We start from the raw sequence: 18,815 nt of genomic DNA, 5'->3' as shown, positions 1-18,815 counted from the left end.
CTGCAGAATGGGGTATTACTGTCATAGCTAGGATGTAGAGAAAGATCAACTTAATGCAAGGTAAGTCCATTCAAAAGTCTGACAGCAGCAGGGAAGAAGCTTTTCTTGAGTTGGTTGGTTTGTGAGCTCAGACTTTTGTATCTTTTTCCTGAAGGAAGAAGGTGGAAGAGAGAATGTCTGGAGTGCAGGGGATCCTTAATTATGCTGTCTGCTTTGCTGAGGCAGCAGGAAGTATAGTCAGAATCAATGGATGGGAGGCTGGTTTGCGCCATGGATTGGGCTACATTCATGAACTTTTGTAGTGCCTTGCTGTCTTAGAGCAAGAGCCATATCAAGCTCTGATACACCCAGAAAGAATGCTTTCTACAGTACATCTGTAAAAGTTGGTGAGAGTCATAGCTGACATGCCAAATTTCCTCAGTCTTCTGAGAAAGTAGAGGTGTTGGTGGGCTTTCTTAACTATATGTCGGCACGGGGGACCAGGACACCTAAAAGCTTGAAGGTCTCGATGCTTTATACTTCGTCCCCATTGATGTAGACAGGGGCATGTTCTCCTTTACGCTTCCTGAAGTCGATGACAATCTCCTTTGTTTTATTGACATTGAGGGAGAGATTATTGTTGCCACACCAGTTCACCAGATTCTCTACCTCATTCCTGTACTGTGTCTCGTCATTGTTTGAGATGCAACCCACTATGGTAGCATCGTCAGCAACTTGAAACTCGAATTGGAGGGGGCCGCACAGTCATAGGTGTACAAGTCGTAGGGGGCTGAGAACACAGCTTTGTGGGGCACCAGTGTTGAGGATGATAGTGGAAGAGGTGTTGTTGCCTATCCTTACTGATTGTGGTCTGTGAGTTAGGAACTTTAGGATCCAGTCGCAGAGGAAGGTGCCAAGGCCCAGGTCACGGAGTTTGGAGAAGAGTTTTGTGGGAATAATGGTGTTGAAGGCTGAGCTGTAACCAATAAATAGGAGTCTGACATAGGTGTCCTTGTTATCTAGGTGTTCCAGGGTGGAGTGCAGGGTCAGGGAAATGGCATCTACTTTTGGGGCAGTAGGCAAACCATTGTGGATACAGATAGTCTGGGAGGCTGGAATTGATTTGTGCCATGATTAGCCTTTCGAAGCACTTCATTATGATGGATGTCAGAGTCACCGGCCAATAGTCATTAAGCACGTTGCGCGGTTTTTCTTAGGTACCAGGAAAATGGTGCATGGGGATTGTTCAGGCCTCTTTTTTTTAAGTACATTTGAGGGACATGGGCGTTGCTGGCTGACCAGCATTTACTACCCATCCCTAATTGCTTGAGGGCAGTGGAGTGTCAACCACATTGTTGTGGCTCTGGAGTCACATATACACCAGACCAGATAAGAACACCAGATTTCCTTCGCTAAAGGACAGTGAACAGAAACAGAGTGCTTTCAGACTATCCTGCTGGGCGATGAAAGTACAGAGGGATTGGATATCCATCTTGTTTGTCTTCTGTAGGTAGGTTTGACAGACTTTGGCAAGTATATATTAAATATGCAACAGGTACGCTTCACCTTCCATCTGAGAAAAATGAGTTATTTTAATCTCACTTAATTCCAAGTGATTTCACTGATAAACAACATATAGTGCAGATGGACTCCACTAAGAATTCTGGCTGTTTTTATTTTTTCCATGCATGCATTACCAGAGAGGGCATGGCCCCTTGCTTTATATTTTCTATTGTTCATAAGATTTAAGATCCCCTAAACACATGACTTTACACCAACAGAGTAGCTCTTTTTCTGAAGGAGTTCTATGATAAATTCCCATGTCCACATTTATAATATCCTGTATGAAATGGTTATGCTGTAATTACAGCCTCTTTCTCTTGGTGCTGCTGTAGCACCTCACGCTTTGCATTGCATGGCCTCTCTGTCTGAATTGCAGATTAATTTCCAGCCAATTCAATGCTTCTGCTTTCCAAATGGCCATTTAACTCTATTAAACTCTGAACTAAATGGGGGTTAGTGACTGGTGGAATTGTTGCTTTTCCCTAGCTTCAACCTGAAGGCTCTTCATTCCCAAGTACAGTGCTACAGGAGATTAATCGTTTCATTTCAGTTTGAGTAGTCCTGTACTGATTTAGTTCTGCTGAAAAATTACCTAACCTCATGATTAAGCTGAAAGTCCATCAGTTTGGGACAATTCCAAAAGACAGTGGGTGGAATTTTCTCAGAAAAATTCCAACTTTCAAAAGGGCGAGAAAATAGGAGGTTCTCTCGCCTGTTTTTCCAGCGAGGTAAGTGGTGGTAATTTATGGCACTCTGTACAATACAGAGGCCGCAATGTGGTGCCCGCTAGCGGGGGGGGTGGGCAGAGCCTATCCTTCACCAGGAAGCTGGTTGCAGATTGCTAGAGATGCCATTGCGCAGGCGCCCCAATCTCCCAGTACACCGTGTACACAGGGTACTGAGACATCGGTCAAGCCCCATCCCACAGACATTAGCCCCCACCCAATCACCACCTCCCTCCCCAATCTGGTTAGCACTTCCCCTCACGCATCTGATTGCCAATCCCAACCTCCAATTGCTTGCATCACCAACCAGCCCCCACCTTCTGTTGCAGAATTCCCCCTTCCTCAACCTCCCGTATCCCACAACCCCCAACACCTGACTCCACCCTGTCAAATCCCACCCTCTCAGGCCCCACTCCCTTGGCACTTTCTGATGCTCAGGGTGCCAGGTTGGCACTGATCAGCCCTGTTCCCAACCACCCAGGGAGGAGTGGGGGGCTTTAATGTCTTCTGGTCCCACCAGTGAGACCATCACATCTGGTCTCTGTTGGTGGGGATCATCTGATCCTCAAGGACCCCGACCAGTGATGCGGAAAAGGAGAGTGAGCCAGGATTATTGCATCCCGGGCTCATTAACAACAGGATAATCATGTCATTAATATTTACGTTAGTCTCATGCTCTTCCCGGATGCAAGGCTGATTATGCTGGCGGAAGGGCCTGAAAGATTGTGAGGGGCCAGAAATCAGGCGTGGACCTGATTTTTTTTCACCTCTTGCTCATATTTCTCTCCCCGTTACGCTACTTGATTAGTGCAGCAGGAGTGGAAAATTCCCACCCAATGTATTCCAACTCAACACGGCACCTCACTTCCCATCCAAGGTTTTTCCTAATATGAGGAATTGTTAAATAATTTGGATACTATTAGCAGTGTATAGACCTTCTGAACGGCAGCAGCTGGCAAATTACATTAATATTGACCAATGTTAAATCATCAGGCCACTCAGGTCTGATGCTCATATCATATTTCACCGACTTTATTCAAATATCACAACTCAAGGGCAGGAAACATGCTCTGCGTTCAAGAGCAAATCAGCGTCCTTCAAAAGTAAAGTACAATTTTCTGTATTAGCACCAGATACATAGAATTGAAGAAACATTTTAAAAAAGCTTAAGTTTCAAATAATACTTCAATCAGGTTAACAGCAACCACACATGGCATAATGTCTGACAGTCTGGTTTGCATTTGCAAAGTTTCCAGACAGATGGTCAGTTGACAGGCAACCAATCAAGATGAGCAAGTCACTGTAAGGTACAACATGTACCCAGTGTTATGGGGCCTCTGGTACAACAACTAACTTTAAGATGGATTTTTATTTGGTCTGACTGTTAACCAAAGAATAGCGAGGTGGTGGTTTTTGGCAGTTCACCCTCCATTCACTCTGCTGTGTCTTCCTGCATGTCTTGTCATGGGCAAAAGTGTGCACAGCTACAGACCCATCAGGTCACTCTGACTGAAAAAAAAGAGTAACCTCCTGGGAGTGAAACTATCTCTTATTCATTAAGCTATAACAAAATATCAAAGGCTTAAAAAAGTCCCTTTACTCAGCAGACGGAGGCTGTAAAAATACATTAGCTAAGAAATCCCGCCATGTGCTTCAATTTGTGTTTCCATCATGTTAAAATGGAACACCAGCGACATCAAATTTCATCAAGTGCATAACAGGTTGTTTTTAAAATGAAACTTTGGTAAAAGGTAGTGATTATTTTGCAGAAGCTACACCGCAAGTGGTGCTCAGTCAGACACTTATAATTCTCTTCTCATTCAAACATCAGCTTCATGCAAGTTAACACAGGAATATTTTAAGTAAGGCTGATGTTAAACATAGATGGCTTATCCCGATTTAAAGTAAATTTCTTTTAATCTGGTAAATGTTCTTAGGTTTTCAGTTCCACTGCACCATTACTGGTGAAAACTTCCATAGATCAGGATGCCCCATATGCGTTAGCTTGCTGAAAGGGGATTTGCTCCACTGAAACGCTGGAACTTGGTCCCACGTCGGGCCATTCACTGCAATCATTTGGTAGGTCTTGTACAACTCAAATGAAGTAACCTAGGTATGAACACAAGATACAGGTCAAATGTGTTGGTCTTGCTTTAGAGAGCCCCTATGGTCACAATACTGGGCCCACAAAGAGGAACGGCTTATCAGAAATGGTTATTGATCACCTCTAAAAGAAATAAGAGCTTATTTGTGGAATTATAAGCACTGTGAAGTAAATAAATCCTTGCATTTCAAACAACAAATTACATGTAGTGCACAGCGACTCTCATTAGATAAACTATAATACCGCAAAAAGTAGAGACACAAACAACCAGTTAAACCTGTTATCTTTGTTGAAAGAGGAATTTGTTGTAGACTTAAAGGGGACGATCTTACCAAAAAAATTCCAAGTCCAGAACGTGCGTGAAAATGGGAGAGATTCAGATCCATTTTTTTGGTGAGTCAAATCTTACGGAGCTCTGCAATAAAAAATCTCTGATCTCTTTTGCACCAGGAGGAGCAGTGGGCAGGACCTAAATCACCTGAGAGTTGTCTAAAAGCAGCAGAGGGTGCTATTGTGCACGTGCAGTTTTCTGTGCTGTGACAGCACAGAGACCTGTCTCTGCTTCTGCTCCTATCAGCCAGCCTTTGTGACCTAAACCTCCCTGTGGCCTAGCGTGGGCTTTTCGGGCACAAGGCTGAACGCGCCTGACATCGGTGCTGAGAACGCGCCGGACATCGTGAGAGGCGAGAAATCGGGCACAAACCCGATTTTTCTCTGCCTAGTAGCTTTTTGGAAGAATTGCCCCCATGGGATCCTTAATGCTTTCCTGGGCATACAAATGGGCAGTCTATGAATGAAAGGGCCTCAGACAATGTATAGGAATTATACACTCGGGTCATGTTGCAGGATTCAAATCCAGAACTTACTGATCCAGAGGCGAGAGTGCTATCAAATGGCTCAAGCTTGCACTGCACATCAGTGCATCAGTAAACACAATAGGAGAGGTGGCATCATTAAAGGAGGAAGTAACAATGCTATTACAGACAGATTACTTCTTCAGGAGCTCCTACATTGCTTGGTTAATTGTTAAAACCTATTTCTTAACAAGAGCTCCTTTGTGAATTGTACAAATACCACTTCAGGAAAGGAGTTAAAATTAGGATCCCTTATCGACGTTTTCAGGTGTTATTCAATATTTGTGTAAGATGTCAGACACTGTTAGACTATGAACCTATCCAGTGCATGGACAGAGTGAACAATGAGAAAATGAAAAATTTCCTAAGAAGGCAAACGTAAACAGAATTAAAATAACCTCTGTTCAGAAATGAAATGTCTGCGCAGGGATAAGGGAAAGAGAAACTTAAATAACAGACATGACTGGAATTATACTGCAGGCCAGTCAATAACTGAATAAAAAAGACAAAATATTGCAAATGGAACTCATTACCGGGATTCCTGCTGTTCTTATGAAAGGTTCCATCCAAAATTTTATTTGATCTTGTCTCTTTCAGATGCTGTTGTGTGTTGTGCAACATTTGCGGTTCTCCCTACCCAATTCTCTGCTGCTCAACACAGTCCAAGAAAATCTCACCTTCATGTCTGTCCCTCCATGTGAACGCAGTCCTAATGCTGGAAATGGGTAAGTTCCGTTGGCTGGATTCAGGTCAGATCGAGCAGAGATGGTGTTCTCACCGTTGCGTTTAGGGTTACACTGCTTACATTCAGACAAAGGGTCGTTCTTGAAGTTATTATATCTGACAAATTTAAAAAATGATTGCGATAAATCCACTTGAAAAGTGAAAACGTGAGTTAAAAGTCAAAATTATATTTACTTTTTTTATATCTGAAAGTTAGTAGTACAATTCATTATGCAAAATCACAGAGTTTGAAGATTTAAGCAAGCAATAGCCTTGCAATTGGAGATTGCAGATCAAGTTTTCAGCTGTAACCTGAACTTTATTTTAAAACCGAGAACTCCAAGTGAAGATCAAAGTTGCAAAGTGCAGGATACCAGTACAATTCCTACATTGCAGCAGGAACTACACTTCAGAAGTACTTGACTGACTAAAGTCACTTTCTAATGTTGGAGGTCATGAAAAATATTTGACTTTACATGGTGCTTTTATTTCTGGAAAAGACTGGGGAGATCACAACAGGTGAAACCAAGAAGCAGAAATTAGGCTTTTTTATGCTTTAAAGTTTGTAGATTAAAAAGCGGACTTCCAAAGTTACGTGATCCAAAAAAAAAGGAAAGATGTGCTTAGCATGGGTTTTTAAACACAGTGAAGTGCCAGGGAGAAGGAAGTGTGTGTAGAATAGTGTATTGGATCTGGCAACCTTCCTTCCTGGTTGCAAAGTAGATTGTCTATCCTGATGAGAAAATAGAAGAAATCAGGAGCCTGGAAGAATAGACTAATAGCTTCTTTGAATCTTCCCACTTATCCATTGTCACAACTATTTAATCTGTGTCAAGGAAACGTAATATCATATTCACACTCTGCGTGTGAATTTCCTCTCTCTTTGCAGAGATATAGGAATAAATGTATGGAACTAAAAATTCTATTAAGCATGGGCATCACCAGCAAGGCTAGCATTTATTGCCTATCCCTAATCATCCTCAAGATGGTGGTGATGAACCACTTTCTTGCGGTGAAGGAACTGCCGTCGTATTGTTGGGAAGGGAATTCCAGGATTTTAAATCCTTTCAGCACTGCATTCTGCAAAGGCAGTCAAAGGTGTTTATTGTTTGCCTGAAATAATTATTTCTTCCTGCTAACATGTATTTGTGATTGAATCTTACATTTTCTGATGATGAACATCCTTTTATTTTTAACTTAGAAGAGAAAGATGTTGGACTCAATCTCATTGGTGTGAAGTCCAGGGCGGGATTTTCTGGCCACGTACTCCCCAGTGGCAGGAAACACCACCCCCCCCACCCCCCCACAACACCCCTCCACGGTCCGTGTCCTGCCCGCTATGTTTCCCCCTAGCGGGCGGCATGGGAAAACTGCCCCCCAGTTCGAAAATTAGATGGTGTAATTATTGTTCATTATTGTGATGTTATTTTGATATCCGACAAGTTGCGAGAGTTAAACAAACCAAACTAGACCTAGAAGTGTGTCTAGATTTTATGTCCATATCCTGTTATAATGTAACCAATGATAACAAGCTGGGATGTTCAGCTGACCTGGTAGGCAATATAACCAATGGCAAAGTGGTGTGGTGGTCAGCTGACCTGGTGAGATTTACTGAAATGAGGATGTGTTTATCCAGCTGTAAGGTCATTCCAATAGCAGCTGATCAGGTATTAATAGAAAGCCAGATGGGGATTGTGGTGAGCATTTGTGGCCCAATACGTAGCCCAAGTGGTGGTGTAAAGAAGTTTCTTTATTAAACCTTTTCTTCAATTTACTTTGTGAAGTTAGTTCTTTTATCCTTCCTGCCGGATGAACACATCCTCACTTCAGTAAACCACACTGTGCAGCAAGGTAGACAGATGAATGAAATAATTATAGATGCCTCAACAACTTGCAAGTGCCACTTTTCTAACTGTTCTTTTATTTTCTAAATTAGGGGGAAAGCAAAATAAATAGTTACAGTGCCCTTTGTGAATCAAGATTTTTACAGTTACCACTACAGTTGCATGGGTCTCAGATATGAACACCCAAACAAGAGTAATTAGAAATAAGGATTCATGGCGGGAGAACAGGAACTGGCTGAATACAAAAAATTCTGTTTCAAAATGTAACATTGTCAAAATGGAATCCTGTTAAATAGAGAAATAATTTTCAAATAAATGATTCCATGGATTATATCTAATTTACAACATGGAAACAGACCATTCGACCCAACTAATCAATGCTGATATTTAGGCTCCACATGGACCTCCTCTCACTTTATTTCTTCTCATGATCAGCATAAACATCGATTCCGTTCTCCCTGGAATACTTACCATTTCTCTTGGGTATAGCTATGTTATTTGCTATTCAACTATTCTATTTGACAGCAAGTTCAACTTGCTAACAACTGTCTGGGTAAAGCGATTTCTCCTGAATTTCTGACTGGATTTATTATTGATTATCTTACAGTTATCGTCGCTAGTTTTGATTTCTCTCACAAGTAATGAATTTTATCTGACACAATTTCAATCCATGAATGAATTATTGGACTTACATGTTTGGCTTGCGGGCTTCTTCAAATTAAGAATTCAATCAGCTCCAGTCACATCCTTATCCAATCATGTTGGCGGGGGTGGGGGGTGGTGGTGTAGAAGACAGGGAGAGAGAGAGAGAAAAGTCTCCCAAAGTGAGACTAAGTACCCACGCCAGGGGGAAATCTGGAGAGTTTATCACTGGCATTAGCAGCTGATGGATGCCAATTTATGCATTGTGGACAAACTGCCGGCCAGACCTGCTGTTCCAAGACTGGACTGCCATTTTTAAGGGGTTTTCTGCGCTCACTTACTGGACACCCTTGCCCCAAAAAATGAAATGGTGCCATACCACTGACCAGGGGAGCACCACCAACCCCTCACCAAATAGGGGCATACCTCCTACCCACAAATAACGGGTGACGTTCCCACCACTTCTCGCACCACACAGGCATGAGGGTGACCCTACCCACTCCACTCAGCTCCCCTCCCCTCTCAGACCATCTCCCCATTCAGACCCTCCCACTCAGCTCCCCTTCTCCCTCAGACATCCCCACACAGGGCCCTTTTCCCCTCAGACTTCCCTTCTCAGACCACCTTTCCATTCAGACTCCTCCACAGCCATCTTCACCTTCAAACTCCAAATCAGGTCTCTTCTTCCTCAGATTCCTATTCGGCCTCTCTTTCCCCTCAGACCACCAACTCTGCTTCCCTTCAGGCCAAACACTTTCTCCCTATCAGAAGCCGTAGGTGAGAACCTTTAAAGTCCTCTGATGGAGAGATGTCAATTGGTGGGGGGAGGGATTGTTCCAGCCTGCACAGCTGTGCACTCAGCCCCAGTGTATGCACACAGCTTTGATTTGAAGTTATTGTGGCCTCCCCACAGACATAAATTGTCTGAACCCTCTCTATTGCAACTCGAAGCCTATGATCTGTAACAAGTTCAACTGTACTGCCTCATAAAAGATCCAACTGTCAGATCAAAGGGTTTCTAGCAGTATCCAGCTTTCTGTGTTTATTTTGAATTTCCTTCACGGTTCCTGCACCTCAAGCACCCCACTGATCCTGATTACAAAGTAGGCATGGTCTAATCCTGAAGTCAGGGGAGGAGGCTGAGTGGAGGGGAGGGAGGGTGGGGGGAGAGGAGAGATGAACCTCATGATTACATGGTGTGATGGGGATGGATGGCTGAGGTGGTGGGTGAAGAGCGAGGGCGATTTGACTTGGGCTGCATGCCCACTAATGATATGTAAATGGATGTATTTAAATATTTAAAGGCTTCCTGCCCACTCTGGCCAGGAACCTATCCGCACTAGCAGTGCAGTCTGGTTGGGTCGCAGCGGGTTTGGAGACTGGCGCCAAACTCATTTTCCCACAGACTCACGATTATCTGGACCATCGTGAATCACAATGGGGGGGGGGGGGCCTGGAGAATCCCCCTTGTGGTGTTCGAATTCAAGAAACTGATGAGGTATGTATGTGTCTGGCATCAATACCAGCCCAGAATTTTGAAATTTCATGTTAAGTAATAAGTTTGCTATCTGAGTGCATCATTGCACAATAACACAACGAAGATGCCGATAAATGGAACTGAGTAGAACAATATTTTGAAATCTTATGAACCTAATAAACAGCAAGACATTTTCACAGGAAAGTCTATAATATGGCGGATAAATGTATGAAAAATTGGATCGAGGTTTGATTGATAAAAGCTAATTAGTATTTTAAAATTAGTCTTTCCCACGGACAGCTAAGTGGTTAGCACTGCTGCCTCTCAGCACCAGAGACCCAGGTTCAATTCCCGGCTTGGATCACAGTCCGTGTGGAGTTTGCACAGTCTCCCTGTGTCTGCGTGGGTTTCCTCCAGGCGTTCTGGTTTCCTCTCACAATCCAAAAATGTGTGGGTTAGGTTGATTGGCCTTGCTAAATTGACCCTTAGTGTCAGGGGATTTAGCAGGGTAAATACGTGGGATTACAGGGAAAGAGCCTGGGGGGGTTTGTTGTCAGTGCAGATTTGATTGGCTGAATGGCCTCCTTCTGAACTATAGGGGTTCTATGATTCTAAGGATTAGTTTCATTACATTAGTCTAAAATATTACATAGAATTCGGTACTTCAGATGGGACAATCTTGTGCAATTTCTTATAAATGCCTTAAATAGTACCCATGTTACTGTTTGGTATTATCTGTTTCAAGCACATGAGCCAGTATCTAGGATCTAAAATCAATATACAGTGAGGTTTACCCAAGTCCCTTTGTGTTACTGTAATACACTGATAAAGCCAGCAGAACCTTAGCGTGAGCCACACTACATTTACTATTCTGAAAAGTCAACACAAAGTACATCATCCTAGCTCTCACAGCTCCATGTACCTCATTAATTTAATCATTGAGTCCATATCTGTAACCAAAGTCTGATTTCGGCGGAATATCAGAGCTCGAGGAGTTTTGTTATAACTGAACCAATCTCCATATTCGTTAAGCAAGATTTGTTTACCACTGGCATTGAAGATCTCTTCAAAATACCTGTACAAAAGAAAGATTTGATTAACATGAATTGTGGTTAATTCATCAAAATTCTTAAAGTTTTGATTTCATTAATGGAAGTTTTGTTTGAAATATTTACTTGTACAACTTTTCCCCAATTTTGCTGCTCTGAGTTACTTAACATTATTGAGAGAGAGAGAGGGAGCAACACCTGATTTCTCTGCCATTGCTACTTTGAGCTGACCAGAGCAACAGGCCAGGGACAGCATTATCTTAGAATTTTTTTTTGCTGTAGGGAGGGGAAAGTTCTCCTTTAAAGGTACATCTGAATCAATGTGAGAAAGAAGACTGTGAATTCAAGGCAGTGGGGAATTTATTTCCACTAGCTACTATCCAATGCCAACTTTCCTCATGGAAAATCTTAGTTAAACAACCCAAAAGCCATTAAAAAAATTCATACGAGATGCAAAATGTCAACATAAATATAAACGGATTATTTTAATTCAAATAACCGGGGCAAGAAAATTAGTGATGGGAATATTTCATCCAGTAACACTTAAACACATGCATTCTGCATATTATGCCAACTCAATTAGCTCCAAGAAATCACAGTACTCTGGGTGAGATAAAACAAGAGGGAGATGAGGGGAAATGTTTGTTCTCATGGGGGTTTTGAGCTTGTGACATTCCCTTTCCCAGACAGTGATGGAGTCAGGGTCATTGATTATTCTTAAAAGTGGAGTTAGTGAAAGAGTATAGCAGGTAGGCATGAAATTGGAGGCCACAATCACATTACCATGATATTATCAAGTGGTGAAGTAGGCTCAAAAGGGGAAAACGGCAAACTCCTGCTCCTGTTTCCTAAATTCACATGTTGTTAGGAAAATCTAGTTCATGTTAATATTTTAGAGGTAATGTTTCATTTTGGGAAGACTGTTGTTGTGAACGTAAGGTAACCAAAATGCAGGAGGATTAGAGATTGCCAGAACACCTAAAAGAAATGGCTGTTCAGAAGGTTACCTATGTTTGTTTAGTAGTATCAGAATAGAAGAGTTAGAGCCATAAGACAACAGGTGGGCTTACTTAGCTGGAGAACTGGAGACATGGACCGGAACTCTACCACATTGCCTACCACAGAATTGGTCAATTGACCTTGGGCAGGGAATTCCCGGTCTCACCCGAACGAGGCTGTAAAATCCCACTCGTGATGTCTACGCTGCTTGCAAAGAAATATTGTTCAGGGAGGTGTTTTGATTTGGGAGTTAGATTAATTAAATTAATTTAAAGGCATTCAGTGAACCCTGAAAGACTATTTCATCATGCGGATGGATGGAATTTAGATGATACTCTGGTTTCACTTGATGTGAATATTCTGCAGCAAGGGAAGAGGCTCCACTCAGAAAGTTGCTGCTGTTAGCAGGCTCCAGGAAATTAGGGGTCAGGGAAGTTCTGGGAGCCATTCAATGCAGGGTAGATCTGAAATGCTTCCTAAGGGAGGAATAAATTTAACAAGATTTTGTGACCCACAGTGATCACAGCCATTAATTCTGAGTGTTACAGTATCAGATGGCTATTGAAAACTGTTTTACTTTATATAATAAAGTTAATTTTATATGTAATCATTTCGTAGTCCAGAACTTGAGTACTGATTAAAAAAAAGACATGTTGTGGCTTTATCGTTTTGCACTCATCAGGTTACTTATTTTGCAAGAACACTAGTTGGATACTGCTTTGCAAGCACAGGCTGGTTGAGTATGGTCTGTAGTTTGCCCATTGTGAACAGCAGAAGGGATATGCTGTTTGATATGTTTCACCAATATTTGATATGTACAGCCTACACCCTTAGAATCACACTGGCACTGAAATTCATATACCACATTACTCACTTGTGGAATATCTTTTTAGCTTGACAGCAGCACCCTGTTAATAACAAATACCACTTGTATTGCTACTGCATAATAGTGGCATGAAACAGCTAGCTTCACCAGCTGCTGAAATGTTTGAGATACCTTCCAGGGTAACTTGAGGTAACAAAAGTGACAACAGTAGGCCATGAGTTTTCATGATACACAGAGGAAAATGCTCTGATCAGAGCAGCCATTATCCCGCAGGATGCCTTTGATGCATTATATTTCAGCATCAGACCTCTGTGGTGAACAAATAACTCAAGCCCTATTTACAAGGTTGCCAATAAAACCAATCTTAAAGTAGGTGGAATCCCAATGTGCCACTGACAAGTGAAGGTAGGCTTGGGGCAAACTGTGGTAGGGAATCCCTTGCTAGATTTCTCAACTAGTATATCAAGGGAGTTCATTTGACTGCTCCATTTCAAAGGTGAATTCGAGAAGAGGATGGAGCCCATTAAGATGTCTCAGGTAATTATTACATGCAGGTGTGGATTTAAATATAGCAGACGTATCATCCACATCTCAGAAATGTGCAAGGGATAGGAGGTTAGGTACCATTCCATCGCAAACACGCTTCTCATGGAGCCCAAAGATGTTTGTCAGAGCTGGGTTTAAAGGGGATTCCATGACAACACCATCTATTTGGGCATTCTTTGTGTCATTAAAACTGAACTCAACTGTACGAGTTGCAGAGTTCAATGAATACCGATTCACACAATGGTGGTGGGTCTAGATCACCATGATATAGTGCTGCAGCACAAATACATATGGCTTCCTTTTCAGGGGGCAGTTAAGATTCAACCACATTGCTGTGGGTCTGGGGTCACTGTAGCCCAAACCAGGTAAGGACAGCAGAATTCCTTCCCTAAAGGACATTAGTGCACCAGATGGGTTTTTACAACAGTCAACAATGATTTCATGGTCATCCTCATTTGACTGTAGTGGGATTTGAATCCATGTTCCCTGAACAATAACCTGGGTCTCTGAATTACTAGTCCAATGACAAGACCACTACTCCACCCCATGAACTAGATGTGCAGAATGGGTTCACTAATGTTTTGGCAGGGGAAAGGTGCAGGCATGAACACTGAATATAAATGAAAAGAAAAAATGGGAGAGCATTTCTGTGTTTCTGGGAAGTGTACACAGGAATCTTATTAAGTTATGAAACATGAAAGGAATACTTTAACTTATGGGGAAAGAAACAGCTCTAAGCTACAAACAATAGCTTATGAAGTCCACCGAAATGCACACTTACGGTATGTTGTAACTGGCCCAGTAACCTTTCTGCATCAGTTCTTCTGTTTTATCAGCAATAATTATTTGCCCACTGCAATTGCACAGAAGGAGGTTACATGAGAAATTATGAAATGCAATATTAAAACATGCACAATAGTGAAAAGTAGAATACAATCAACAAACTGCCACTATTCTAGTAGACAAATATCCTCGGCAAAAATCAAAAATCTTCAAAAACACTAAATTCTATTAACAATTTTTATACAAAAAATGGAAATAATTAATGAAGATGGCATGTATTTTGGCAAGGGTGAATTATCCAAAGATGCTGAACAAAGAATATTCCAGGAAAAAAAATCGAGCAGATCTCATTCATACTTACGGTATTTGTTCCAGAATTGTTAGCAAGTTACTTTTAATTTCAAATTTGCCTGGTGAAAAGTAATTATAGTCCACAATCATCCACTGATTATTGTAACTGTAGAAGAAAATGAAAACAGTATAAAGTATCTTGCAATCTGCAATATTCAGTACATTACTTTAGTGTACATTAAAGCAGAGTCAGAAAGCATTGAAATGGCAGGGAAGATATAGTCAGGAATGTGCACCAAGGAAGAAAGATCCAGGCTGATGTTAGCTTAGAGTGAATTTCTAAGCTGTAACAGAAAATCTGTGCATAAAGACGCACAGAAACCTACGGTACAAAAAGCCATCTTTGAAAAGGCAGTCTATTTGCACAGACCCTGCATGTTCTTCATCCTTATCTATCTATCTAGCACCCTTTTAAAATTTATCTATGGAATAAATCATCTGGGTGCAAAGAACAGGGTGGTATGGTGGCACAGTGGAGGGTGGTACAGTGGTTAGCTGCCTCACAGCGCCAGGATCCCAGGTTCAATTCTGGTCTCCGGTCACTGTGTGGAATCTGCAAATTCTCCCTGTGTCTGTGTGGGTTTCCTCTGCTTGCTCCGGTTTCCTCCCACAGTCCAAAGATGTGCAGATTAGGTTGATAGACCATGCTAAATTGACCCGCGTGTCAGAGGGATTAGCAGGGTAAATATGTGGGGTTACAGGAATAGGGCCTGAGTGGGATTGTGGTCAGTACAGACTCGATGGACTGAATGGCCTCCTTCTGCACTGTAGGGATTCTGTGAAAACTGCGAAAGAAAGGAGAGCACATATCAAACCAAGTCTGATCAATTTCTTGTTCAACAATTGACATGGGAAGAAAGTAATCAGGTTTTCTGATGGGTATATCCTTGCCAGCAGACGCTCCAGTATAAAAAGAGGAAAATGTACTCTACAAGATGAATTTTACCCTCCCACCCGCTATGGGAATCAGACTGGGTGAGGGGCGGACCCGCAGAATGTCTGTTGACCTCGGGGGGAGGAGGTGGGGATTTTCCAATTTCGGGGCAAGCATGGCCAGAAAATTCCACCCTGAACGTTTACAGATTTATGTTTAAGTCAGTAACATATTTCAGTGGACAGGGAGCTTAAAATGGGTGACAGTGATGCATTTTCCAAACTCTACCTTCCTCAGAGTTAAGGCACTGCAGATGTTTTGCTGAATCCAATTGTGATATTTGCTTTCTAATGACTGAATTTAATATCCCTGACTGCTCTGTTTGCATTTTACATTTACTTGGATATTGTTATGTAAAAATAAAGTTAAATAGAACTTAACACATACTTGGGTTGTACTACTCAATCACACCAGACAAGTCCACGATTCTCCCATTTATCATGTCCTTGGCATTGGATGCGGCCCTTAATTAGTCACCCTTTTCACTCAATGAGTCCTTCTTGAGACTTGAAGTTATGGAATTAAATTAAGTAGCAAGAATGCAATGAGAAAATCATTCAAAAGCATGTATGCTCTGAACTAAAATTCAGAAATGGCACATGTTGAGATTTTGTTAGGGATTTACAAAATAAGTTATCATTTTAATTTGCATTGGACTGAAGCCACCAAGCAGTTACATACATGTCAAGGAGTAAAATACAAGCTTTGGAGGCTGAGTAATTTAATTGAGGACAAGGAAAATATCAACCTGCCTTTAAAATTAGATCCTGAATGTGATGAATAAGGAGGAAAATTATTGATGCGTGTTTATATTAAGGACACGAGTCACCATTTATGGATATCTATGCAGACACATGTTTAGCTTTGGATTCAAACATTTCAGAAACCTTGGAATCTGTAAAATACGGCAAAAATAAAATAGGTTTCTAATGGTAATTATACTGTGGGCATTCATTTTAAGTCAATTCCTGAATTAATGACATCTGGCATAGATTGTTAGAATGTAACCAGTGACAACTTTGTACTGGATATAATGTAACAAGCTGTAAGGGTTACCTGACCCAGTAAACCATGGAACCAACTATAGAATGATGTGATGGTCAACTGACTAGCTGACTCACTATAAATAAGAACCTGTTGGGAATTGTGGGGAGTTTGGGTTGGCACAGAGTGAGGTCCAAGTTTGGAGTTATGAAGTTTCTTTATTAAACACTTTCTTTGATTTATAAGGTGGTGTAAGTTTTGTTATATGTTTATGTCTAAATTTGAAGAGTTCCTTCTGAAGAAACATAGATAATATTACATTATATTGCATTGTTACAGGACATTGCTCTCTGGTCATTCCAACTCAGCTTCTGAGTGTTTGTATGCAGAAATACAAGCCTGATCTTCAATGGCAATTAGGGTTTCAATGTAAATGTGAAAAAAACCATTGAAAAATCTGAAGTTAAACTTCTAAAATGTTGGTCACTTGAAGTCAAATTCTCAAGGTACTATTGTATTCATCTTGCTCGGCTATATCACTTGCAACCTAAAATAGTCTTATACCTCGATTAATTCATTTAAGTTATTCAGACACCAATTATATCTTCACATTAAAAGATGGTTTGTAAAACTCATCCACTAATGCAATAGACTTATTTTTCTCATTCAACATCACTTTCTGAAAGGCAGCAATTAAAAAAGGCAATAGATATTATGGGACAGCATGGTGGCACAATGGTTAGCATTGCCACCTCACAGCACCAGGGATTCGGATTCGATTCCTGGCTTGGGTCATTGTCTGTGTGGAGTTTGCACATTCTCCCTGTGTTTGCGTGGGTTTCCTTGGGTGCTCCAGTTTCCTCACACAGTCCAAAGATGTGTGGGTTACTATGCTAAATTGTACCTTAGTGTTAGGGGGATTAGTAAGGTAATAAGTAGGGTCATGGGGATATGGCCTGGGTGGGATTGTGGTCGGTGTAGACTTGATGGGCCAAATGGCCTCCTTCTGCACTGTAGGGATTCTATAATTCTGACCTCGCCTATATTCACTCCATACTCTGTTCACCCACACCCCAGAAATAAACTTTTTTAAAAAGCTGTTTGATTCATTGCAAGACAGTTAAAATTGGCAAATCTTACGTGCCACTGTTGTAATTCTTAAAAATTCCAGCCCATTCCGCACCACTCCTAGCCAGTCGATTCGCTACTATGTTCCTTAACCACTCCATCACAGAACCAACGGGCTGCACAAACTTCCACAACTGTGCATTATTATTACCTATTGTGGTTTCCATAGCAACCTAACAGGAAAAATTAAAGCGATATATTTTTAATAATGCATCATATTAATCTTTCATGAGAACATTACATGTGCAGTGGACAATGGGGAACCTAAGGATGTGGTGTATCTGGATTTCCAGAAGGCATTTGACAACGTGACCTACTAAAGACTGCTACATAAGATAAAGGTGCACGGTGTTACGGATAATGTATTAGCATGGATAGAGGATTGGTTAACTAACAGAAAGCAAAGAGCGGGGAGCATATGGGCAATCAGTGACTAGTGGTGTGCCTCAGAGATCAGTGTTGGGACTAATTTGTTTACGATTTACACAGATGGATTTAGGGACCAAGGGTAGTGTGTCAAAATTCGCAGCTAACACTAAGATGAGTGGTAGAGCAAAGTGTGCAAAGGATGCTAAAAATCTACAAAGGGATATAGATAGTCTAAGTGAATGGCCGAGGGTCTGGCAGATGGAGTACAATGTTGGTAAATGTGAAGTCATCCATTTTGTTAGGAATGACAGCAAAATGGACTATTATTTAAATGGTAAAAAATTGTAGCATGCTGCTGCGCAGGGGGACCTGGGTGTCCTTGTGCAAGAATCACAAGGAGCAGGTGTAACAGGTAATTAAGAAGGCAAATGGAATTTTGTCCTTCATTGCTAGAGGGATGGAGTTTAAAAACAGCGAGATTATGTTGCAGCTATATAAATTGCTGGTGAGGCCATATCTGGAGTACTGTGTACAGTTTTGGTTTCCTTACTTGAGAAAGGATATACTGGCACTGGAGAGGATGCAGAGGAGATTCACTAGGTTGATTCCAGAGTTGAGAGGGTTGGCTTATGAGGAGAGACTGAGTAGACTGGGGCTATACTCATTGGAATTCAGAAGAATGAGGGGAGATCTTATAGGAACGTATAAAATTATGAAGGGAATAGATAAGATAGAAGCATGGAAGTTTCCACTGGTGGGTGAAACTAGAACATGGGAGCATGGCCTCAAAATAAGGGGAAAGCAAATTCAGGACTGAGTTGAGGAGAAAGTTCTTCACACAAAAGAATGTGAATCTGTGGAATTTCCTGCCCAGTAAAGTAGTTGAAGCTACCTCATTGAATGTTCTTAAGGTAAGGATAGATAAATTTTTGAAC

The 18,815-nt window shown here is 41.5% G+C and overlaps 1 protein-coding gene across 1 annotated transcript in view; it reads right to left on the bottom strand.

Moving 5' to 3' along the window:
- Positions 1 to 3,278: 3,278 nt before the first annotated feature.
- The window catches only part of plbd2 (phospholipase B domain containing 2), a 44,095-nt gene continuing 28,558 nt past the window's right edge, over positions 3,279 to 18,815 (bottom strand). Inside the window, exons 7-12 of the mRNA XM_080208392.1 lie at positions 17,524 to 17,684; positions 14,476 to 14,571; positions 14,113 to 14,184; positions 10,834 to 10,986; positions 5,903 to 6,065; positions 3,279 to 4,376 (exon numbers count right to left, since the gene is read on the bottom strand). Of these exons, the coding sequence (XP_080064518.1) occupies positions 4,209 to 4,376; positions 5,903 to 6,065; positions 10,834 to 10,986; positions 14,113 to 14,184; positions 14,476 to 14,571; positions 17,524 to 17,684 (813 nt within the window). The 3' untranslated portion in view covers positions 3,279 to 4,208. The remainder of the gene's footprint in view (positions 4,377 to 5,902; positions 6,066 to 10,833; positions 10,987 to 14,112; positions 14,185 to 14,475; positions 14,572 to 17,523; positions 17,685 to 18,815) is intronic.

The sequence above is a fragment of the Carcharhinus amblyrhynchos genome, chromosome 20 (genome assembly GCF_965287045.1).
Source record: "Carcharhinus amblyrhynchos chromosome 20, sCarAmb.v2.hapA, whole genome shotgun sequence".
Classification (NCBI taxonomy): Eukaryota; Metazoa; Chordata; class Chondrichthyes; order Carcharhiniformes; family Carcharhinidae; genus Carcharhinus; species Carcharhinus amblyrhynchos.
The sequence above is the reverse complement of the archived record's forward strand: the minus strand, read 5'-3'. Positions and strand labels throughout refer to the sequence as shown.